Source organism: Rhagoletis pomonella, unplaced genomic scaffold (genome assembly GCF_013731165.1).
Source record: "Rhagoletis pomonella isolate Grant_MI unplaced genomic scaffold, Rhpom_1.0 Rhpom_scaffold_00002, whole genome shotgun sequence".
In the NCBI taxonomy this organism is placed as follows: Eukaryota; Metazoa; Arthropoda; class Insecta; order Diptera; family Tephritidae; genus Rhagoletis; species Rhagoletis pomonella.
This window is the reverse complement of record NW_023458556.1, coordinates 92141040-92150258: the sequence shown is the minus strand read 5'-3', so window position 1 is coordinate 92150258 and position 9219 is coordinate 92141040. Positions and strand designations below refer to the sequence as shown.

General features: G+C 34.6%; 1 protein-coding gene across 3 annotated transcripts; it reads left to right on the top strand.

Annotated features, from left to right (window-relative positions):
• The first annotated feature begins 3697 nt into the window (after positions 1 to 3697).
• Positions 3698 to 7048, top strand: LOC118734182. 3 transcript variants are annotated; one of them, XM_036463903.1, is made up of 4 exons: positions 3698 to 3957; positions 5912 to 5982; positions 6043 to 6111; positions 6213 to 7048. In XM_036463903.1, exons 2-4 carry the CDS (start codon positions 5925 to 5927, stop codon positions 6395 to 6397), a joined length of 312 nt encoding a protein of 103 aa, XP_036319796.1. In that variant the 5' UTR covers positions 3698 to 3957; positions 5912 to 5924; the 3' UTR covers positions 6398 to 7048. The 3 variants fall into 3 exon arrangements, with proteins under 3 accessions (XP_036319796.1, XP_036319795.1, XP_036319797.1); XM_036463902.1 differs by having other exon boundaries at positions 3706 to 3953; XM_036463904.1 differs by having other exon boundaries at positions 3708 to 3953; positions 6217 to 7048.
• The last annotated feature ends 2171 nt before the right edge of the window (positions 7049 to 9219 follow it).

Here is a 9219-nt window from a genome sequence, read left to right as displayed (position 1 = left end):
GTTAGAATTCGTTGCGGTCCTTCTGAATGTGAAAATGATGGGTTTGTTGTATTTTTGGGTTTTGAACTTGGGTATACTTGAATTTTTTCTCAACCGATATCACCTTGTATTAATTCACTTTGGTGCAGCGTGCAGCAATAAAGGAAATGAGCTTTAGCCTGAAGTGGCGCAATTGCGCCAACACGCTGTGCTGATTCCAACAGGGGCGCTGGAGTTAGTGTGTCAGCGCCAAAAAATTTGCGCCCTTACCTACATTAAACAGAAATTTGAGATTGGCCAGCTATATAAAAAAAATGTAATTTTTGTATGGGTCCTTCCAAAGGAGAGGATATAGGGATATGCTCCCAGGAAAATATTGTTGGGGAAGGAAAAATAATGGGGGTATATGGTACATTTGATCCCTTTTGGGTAGGTATGCCAATTTTTTCGTATTTCATTATTGTGGAGTTTAACATTGTTGCAAGGTCGTGCAAGGTCTGGCTTAAATAGTATCTAAAAGAATATATCATGAAGAGCTTCACAAAAAAATTTTAAGAAAAATACATGACCATACAGTGTTTAGATTGTCCAAAAAAGTTCGACTTTGTTGATAATTGTTGACGGAAAAACGCCTAATTTTGACACATTACTCTAGCTACGTCCCTCATCATATATTAATGGTTTTTATTTCATAAAAAATAGCATCGTTTTCTATGCCAAAAGCATTTTTCCAGCGTCTTGGTGCACCACTGTGATGAACAAAATACCACTTTTTAAGCATGTCTATTTGATTTTTGTACTTTTCAAAAAACAAAGTTACAAAACTTCAAATTTGGCCTACACAAAAAAATAACAAAGTGGGCTTTCAAACACCCAAGGATAACATATATCTTAACAAGTTGGAATTATCAGAACATCAAAATTTCATTTTGATTTTTTTCCGGCTAAACTCGTCATATGGCCCATAGTGCGTGGGGGTGGCGCGTCGGTCGCACGCGGACGCGGGCCGCCGCGAACCTAAGCAAATTTAATGTTTGAAAGAGCAATAATGTCAATGGATTTTATTTCGCTTTTGGAAAGGTATGCCAAGGATGGCCATGACCATCGATAGTTTTCCAGCTCTAGCGAACACTCTTAATGCATATTTAAGTTGCGTTCGCTAATCCATTCGCTTCACTAAACCGTTAGCTTCGTCAAATTCATTCGCTTCGCAAGTGATAATACCGCCCTATATTTGCTTGTTTGAGTTTAATTGAATTAGTAGAGGTGATTGGCAATTTTCTTTATATGTTCTCCAATTAAATATAAAATATATACTTATATAAGGTTTATTAAGCCAAAATTTGATTTAATGGTATATCTTCAAATATATTTTACTTTTGGAAATTACTTGTTCACAAAAATAAGGAACTATTTTATTACAACGCTTTTATCAACTTGCAATATTGTGCGTCCAGAAACTTTCAATGTTGTGGATCCAGAAACTTTCAATGTTGTGTGTCCGACACCAAAGCAAAGCTTTGAAAAGTTCCTATAAAAAAGCATAGTGCATAGGGCGACAGCTGTAGTGAATAGGGCGAAGTAGATGACATCTAGATGTCGCCCTATGTACTACGTTTGCTACAGCGGAAATAGACGACACGCCATTTCTTTAAATAAAATTAATTGGTGCTCGTTTGTATGTACATACATATGTAAATGCATGTGTGTGCACCTTTCTATTAATATCGTTGAATTATTTTAATATCTATTACAAAATTTTATTCAGACAGGACTAAAAAGTAGAAAATAAATAATATAAAAAAACTTTTTAATATACAACGCTTTTATAAATGGACTAAAAAGTAGAAAATAATATTTCTCAGTCCCATAGAATTTGTTTTGATAACTTTTGATTTTGAAATTTTAGCAAAAGTCATTATAAACAATCTATGAAATTGAAAATGAAAAACGTGGAGCGCATGCAATACAAACCATTCGATTTAATTGACAATAGTCAAACTACATAACGTAGACCTAAAATTTCTACAGCGAAAGTAGAACTTTGAAATCGATTTTAAGCGGTCGTTATTCATATACCCACATACATACATACATATATTACTTTTCATATCAATTCAAGTGTATTACATGCGCCCCACGCTTTTCATTTTCAATTTCATAGATTGTTTATAATGACTTTTGCTAAAATTTCAAAATCAAAAGTTATCAAAACAAATTCTATGGGACTGAGAAATATTATTTTCTACTTTTTAGTCCATTTATAAAAGCGTTGTATATTAAAAAGTTTTTTTTTTTATTATTTATTTCAAACTAGATTTGCAATATAATTCATGACTTATTGCGCATGTTTATGCACATGTACATATTTTAATTAACTTTACAGCTTAATCTCTGAACATCATACTAGTATTTATATTTGTGTGACGTGACTTGAAACTTACTTACATTTTTAATTAAATTCATTAAAAGGTAGGTTATGAGACTTTTTGAATGCGGTTTTTGTGAACCGTTTTTAATTTATTTTTGGTTTTGTCGAAAACCGTAACATTTGCACCGTCTGCTTTTTGTACAACGTGTGTCCCTTGATATATACTTTCATGTTCGACTCTGGGCTCTTTTTGTATTAGCACTAGATCATGTTCTTAAATTTGTACTGGACGAGAGTGTCTATCGTACAAATCTTTACTACGGGCTTTATGTTCATTAACTAATTCTTTGGCTATTGCATGTGATTTTTGCATACGGTATTTAACCTCTTTCGCATAGTTTCCAATGCGATATACCGTGTCTTTTCGTTTCACAATTCGTGCGTTAAAATTGCTTTTTTGCCGAAAACTAGTTCGAAAGGAGTAAATTGGTTATCAAATACAGTATTAGGCGTTGTATTATGTAAAAATTTGAAATATTTCAAATAAGTGTCCCAGTCAGAAAATGTTTCGCAAAATAAGCGCGCTAATATTCGTTAAAACCCTTCAGACAAACGGTGACAATTTGCCACATAGTGTAAGTTGACAGGAGAAAAGAGTGCCACTACGGTGACCACTCTTGGTGATGTAGTGGGTATCAGTTCAGCTTTTGTTTACTTTCAGCATTCGCTAGCTTGTACGAAAAAAGCCGAATGGATAGGAGAATTACGGCGGCGAAATAATTAAAACGCCGCCTTTATAATCACGCGGAGGGCATTAAAAATACCAGAGACGGAAAATAAACATTATTTTTTAAATTTTAACAAAAAAAATTAACAAGTTTTAATCGTCGTAAAACCGTTATAACTATACTCACGTATTTGTGTTCGTAGTAATAAATTAAAAATAATAATAATAATTAATATTTGATTAAGAAGAATATTTCAGTTAAGAATAATGATCATACAGGAAAACTCAAAAGCTATAGCAGCGTGATTTCCGTTGTATCCTTTTTAGAGGTAGCGACACCCTAATAAGAAGAATAAGTTCCAAAATTTTCACGTCAAAATTTCAGTAAGTTGCGTCTGTATGGCCTTTTCAATTTCATAAATAATCATTGTTTTTAAGCGGAAAAATAAAACTCAATAATAATTATTATCTCTGAGCGAAAAAAATAAAAATCATAAAATAATCATTATTTGTGATCGAAAAAATAAAAATCAAATAATAATCATTTCCGTTGAGCGAAAAATATAAAAATCATAAAATAATGATTAAATGCTGATTTAAATTATTTTACTCATAATAATTACCGTCCCTGAATAATACACACTTTTCCGTACGTCTTTACTCTAGAAAACATGAGCCGGCCATCGAAAATTATAAGTTCGGCGTAATAAAACTTCTTGCTCGGCACATAGATGTGAAACAGCTGATTTACATGTGAAACGTTTATAGAAAAGAAAAATAAAAGCATTTTCGTGTGTGAAGTGATTCGCGTTTTTATTAAATTGTGGACATTAATAAATCAAATAAAATGCTGGGAAGTCGGCGAAACTTAAAAAGGTTGGTAAGCAATAAAAGAAAAGAATTTTTATCTAAACTTCAATATAAACCAACCAGCGAGGTAGTGAGTGTCCCGGTAGCATCTGAACCACGCGATTATGAGTCTCATTTGCAATCAAATGCAAATATAGTTTCTGGAAATGATCCTGCTAACAGTGTGCGTCCAATTTCTTTAAAAGAGCAGCTAAAAGATTGGGCTTTGAAACACAAGCCAAGTAGGGAGTGTTGCAATGATATACTTGCAATTCTTGCTAGACAAAATCTCGATGTCCCAAGGGATATTAGAAGCCTCATACCAAAAAAAAGCAAGTTGGTTATTAAGAGTGTACCTCCTGGGTTTTATTCTCATTTTGGCATAGAAAAACAATTAATGTCTTTTGGTGATTATGTTTCTCAATTCGAAGAAATCGTTTTCGACATAAATGTTGACGGAATACCTTTGTTTAGAAGCTCAAGGGTTCAACTCTGGCCAATTTTGATAAGAATTTTAAACTTTAAAGTCAATAACATTTTGCCAGTAGGTATTTACATTGGAAAACAAAAACCAAAAGATTTAGAAGTTTATTTGCTGGATTTTGTTCAAGAATATGATAATCTTTCGAAGACTGGTATTTGCGTTAGTAATAAAATAGTTAAGCTTAGATTGAGGGCGGTGATTTGCGATGCTCCGGCTACAGCTTTTATATGTGGCACAGTTGGACACACATCTTCCCACGGTTGTTCCAAGTGTACACAGGTAGCACGGAAAATCGATCAGGTTTTGACGTACACTACAAATTCAGACAAACTAATTACAGATGAAGATTTCACGGAGAGGCGACTGAAAAATCACTTCAGCAAAAAGTTTAGGTCAGAGGCTTCTCCCTTGGAAACTCTTAATATAAAAATGGTAAGCCAAATTGCTCTTGACACTATGCACCTTATTGATTTAGGGGTGGTAAGGAAATTTCTAATACGCTTGCTGAACAACAAAACCAGTTTGGAGTACAAAGCTCCTAAGGAAAATCTTAGTACCATTTCGACTAAATTAGTCTCCCTTAGAAAGTATATTCCACTAGAATTTTCCCGTCGACCGCGAGGTTTTGAAGACATTGTTCATTGGAAAGCAACGGAATATCGCCAATTTTTGCTTTATACAGGGATACTGGCATTAAAAGGAAGCATTCATGATGAACTCTACTATGAATTCCTCTTACTCCACTGCTCATGCAGACTTCTATCGTGTCCAAGATCCTACGAAGAAAATATATCGCTTTGTCAAAATATGCTAAGCCTATTTGTGGAAAACTTTCCAATAGTTTTCAAAGAAAATAGTGTGAGCTATAATGTACACAGTCTTTTACATCTTACCGAGTGTGTAAAGCAATTTGGTGTTTTGCAAAATTTTTCGGCCTATGGCTTCGAAAATTATCTTCAGATTTTAAAAGGCTACGTAAAAAAACCACAATGCGTACTCAAGCAAATTTACAATAACGTTAAACACGAAAACCGTCGCATTTCATCACAACAGGAAGGATTTGTAGAAGAGAAAAATCGTGTTAAAAAGTTTGTGACCTCAGAATATATTTTTAGTACCAAATTCCCTGATAACTATTGCTTTATCTTACCGGATATTCCCCTCACAATCAAAAGTTTTGATAAAGAGAACAACCTTGTAATCGGAAAGCGATTTCTAAATCAAACGCATTTTTTTAGTCAGCCTATAGATTCGTTAAAGCTTTTAGGAATATGTTTAGTCGATGAAAATATTAATGACTTAGAGGAGAGTTTTCCCACATCCAAAATTAAATGCAAATGTATAGGCTTACCATATCAGAACAAAATTTTGTTAGTTCCAATCCTACATGGCTGCTTTTAAACAAACACAACTAAATTAAACAATCGAAAACCAAATTGCATGCACACATATATAAGTTATATAAAACTCTAACTTACCTTTTCTATCAACATTTTTCAAGGGAAATCCCAAAAATGCAAAATCGAGCATTGAAGCACCTTAACTCAAAGGACGAACAGGTTCTACTCGAAGGTAAATATTTACTACATTTAAGATTTCCAGGTTTTACGTATTAACTTCATTTTATTATAGGTGAAAAACGATGTGAAAATTGTAAAAGGTTAGAGGACAAAATTGATCAAAAATTCCAAGAACTAGCAGGTAAATGCATATTTCGAAGCAGCTTAATACTCACATTGCCCAAAGTTCAAAGAAATATTTATTGTATCTTTATTAAAACTATTTCCGATCATTTTTTCCAGATAGAACGAATCATCAAAATACAATTATAATGGAAGCTTTGGCAGAACAAAATGTCCTAATTAATAGGACATTTAATTTACTAATTTTTATTTTTTCTCAGATTGCGTTATTTCGATATATGGCGCAGAAGGTGCTGAAGAAAAAATACGAAAAGCGATTCATTTATCAAAGAAGCGGCAGTTAAAAAAGTTGCTTACGAATAAAAGAAATGCCACCAGCGATGATAATAAATAATGAGTATAAACTCTTTTAAAGTCCATTGACGAAATTCGATGAATTCTTAGTTTTAAAATGAAGTTTTGTATTATTTTTCACACATTTTTCTTTATATTAATGATTCAATGATTTTCTAAACAGGATACAAGAAAACTGAGTAAGTGTATGGTGTCTTTTAATATTAGCATTGTTTTTCAAACTAAATTTTATTTTTTTGTTAATTTTGCATTAAACATGGGCTAAGTTTTAACAGACACCGTATAAATCCAATTCTTATTAAAAAGTTTGTGGTTTAGGTGAAACTCCAAATTTCTCATAAATTTCGTATAAAGTTCAAAAATTGGATTTATACAGTGTTTGTTAAACCTTAAGCCATATTTTAATACAATATGGATTAACAAAAAAATATTTAATATGAAAAGCATTGCAAATAGTAAAACTAATCATCGTATATCAGTTTTGTGACTAAGGGTATATTAATATGTTAACTTCGTTATTAAATTGATTATTTTTTGCTTAAAATATGTAACAAAATAGTAGTAGTCGACATATGACCACTTTTGAATATTATTCTTTTGCGTGTTTAATGCTCGTTAATTTTTTATAAGTGAATAGCATATTAAATAACAGGACCCATATATGTACATATGTACATAAATCGAAATGTAAAAAATGTATATATATTTCGAAAATAACTGAATTTCTTTCATTTCTATGAATAAATAACGTAAAAAAATTTTAAGAAATCATCAATTCTAAGAAGGGCAGGGAGGTATTCGTGATAGGTTCTTTTAAACAAGTCACGAAATGGGTAAACGGGGTTTGCCAGGGGACAGGTTTTCTCAGGTCGTCACAGTTCTGCCACCGGAGTCTCTATGCGGTGGCAATCGGTCACTGCCAATGACAACTCCGTGTTAAAGTTGCCGGTCGTTTTCATATAATTGAACCGGAACTGTGATCGGTATCTTCTCTTTCAGACAGGTATGTGATATATCCAGTGCCGGTGCTTTTGCCTGCAGGGAAACTCCTTGGTTGTGTTAAATCGTTCCCACGGTTTCGTGAGGATGTGCTGTTGAAAAGTTGTGTTTTATATTTAAAAGTTTAGTAAGTTCTGAAAAATTGCATTCTTATATTCAGTTCCTAAATCAATCCTAATAGAATTCATTGGGCCATATATTAATATGTAGCCTTCAAAAGTAGCTGAAGCCACAGTTTTGGCACTTTTGTCTGGTATCGCGATAGTTACTAAGTATTTTGTGAGATCGCAGATTATAGTGACCATATCGTGTATCTGGCAAAGGGCCTATTGTGTTAATAATTACTTCTTCAAAAGATTTACTAGGCGTTGGTGTTAAAACCAGATTTTCTCTGTTTTTAGGTTAAACGTTTTTCAGTATACATTTCTCACAACTTTTTACGAATTTTGATATATCACGGCTCATGTTTTTCCAGAAGTTCTTAGCACGAATTTTCGCACACAGTCTTTTGAGTCCGCAATGTCCTCCACTTACTGGGTCTGTTGCGGCAGTTGCCGAAATTATTGAAATTATTCCAGTGAAATATAAAACGTCTGTTTGCAATGAATATAACAAAATCAATGAAAATATTCTCTTTATTTCATATGACAATCAACGACAATCGTTCAATCGCATAGCACACTAGTAACATATTTACCAAGTAACATATCGCACATATTCAACATCCACCCCCGCTTCCCCCCTCCGAAAAGAGGAGAGCTAACAAACAAAACATCTGGTCCACATTTGTGCGAGGGAGAAGGGAAAACCTTTCAGTGGGACTGGATACTTATTTGTGTTCACCCGGAAGCACACACAACTTCTGAATTGGGCGATCCTTCATGCCTGTAGAAGTTTTAACGCTAACGTTTCTCACTAGCCCATCTGCCCCTGAGAAGACTTTCTCGACTCGCCCTACCGGCCAAACTGCAGGAGGACGATTTTCCTCTAATACAAGCACCATGTCTCCAGGTTTGATGTTTTTACGCGGGTGATACCATTTCGACCGTTTCTGCAAAGAAGTAAGAAATCCGTCCTTCCAGCGTAGCCAGAACAATTTCGTAAATTTTTGTTGTTGCCCCCATAGTGTGAGATGGTTATCGTTGCAACCCGACAAATCTTCTGATGGTGGATGATGCATCAATGGTCGCCCAACCAGAAAATGGCCAGGTGTCAAAATTTCCAAATCATCGTGGCCATCAGTTAAACGCGATAAGGGACGCGAGTTTAAACAGCATTCGATTTGAGTAAGAATTGTATAAAACTGATTGACTGACAATATGCGCCGGCCTATGACTCTCCGTAGGTGGTATTTCATAGATTTAACCCCGCCCTTCCATAACCCACCTTGGTGCGGCGCAGCTGGGGAGTTAAACTACCAGGTAGTTCCCAAATTAGGTAGCTCAGCAAGTTAGCTAGCTCAGGAAACCTTTTCTTCCATTCCTGACGCACTCGCTGAAACTTCTTATTGGAGCCGACGAAGTTCGTCCCATTGTCACTGCGAAGATTACTACAGTGCCCACGACGGCTTACAAATCTTGTGAACACTTCTAAGAGCGCGACATCTAAATGCACGGCACGTGTAGACATGCATACAAAAACCACTACCCAGCATTTAATAGTTGCTGGCGGCCTGTAGGATCTTGCTGAACTCTTCCGTAAATTCACCGATGGAGCCGGTGCCTTCCGAACTTCAAAAGGACCTGCGAAGTCGACTCCCGATACAGAAAATGGAAATGTTCGTTCGGTCCTATCAGCTGGCATTGAACCCATC

What these genes read in the sequence shown, in the direction of transcription:
- LOC118734182 (XM_036463902.1), top strand. Translation starts at nt 3,925, where the DNA reads ATGCTGGGAAGTCGGCGAAACTTAAAAAG. An exon ending in CGAACAGGTTCTACTCGAAG is followed by an intron (nt 5,983 to 6,042) that starts GTAAATATTTAC and finishes ATTTTATTATAG; the next exon opens with GTGAAAAACGATGTGAAAAT. An exon ending in AAAATTCCAAGAACTAGCAG is followed by an intron (nt 6,112 to 6,212) that starts GTAAATGCATAT and finishes CATTTTTTCCAG; the next exon opens with ATAGAACGAATCATCAAAAT.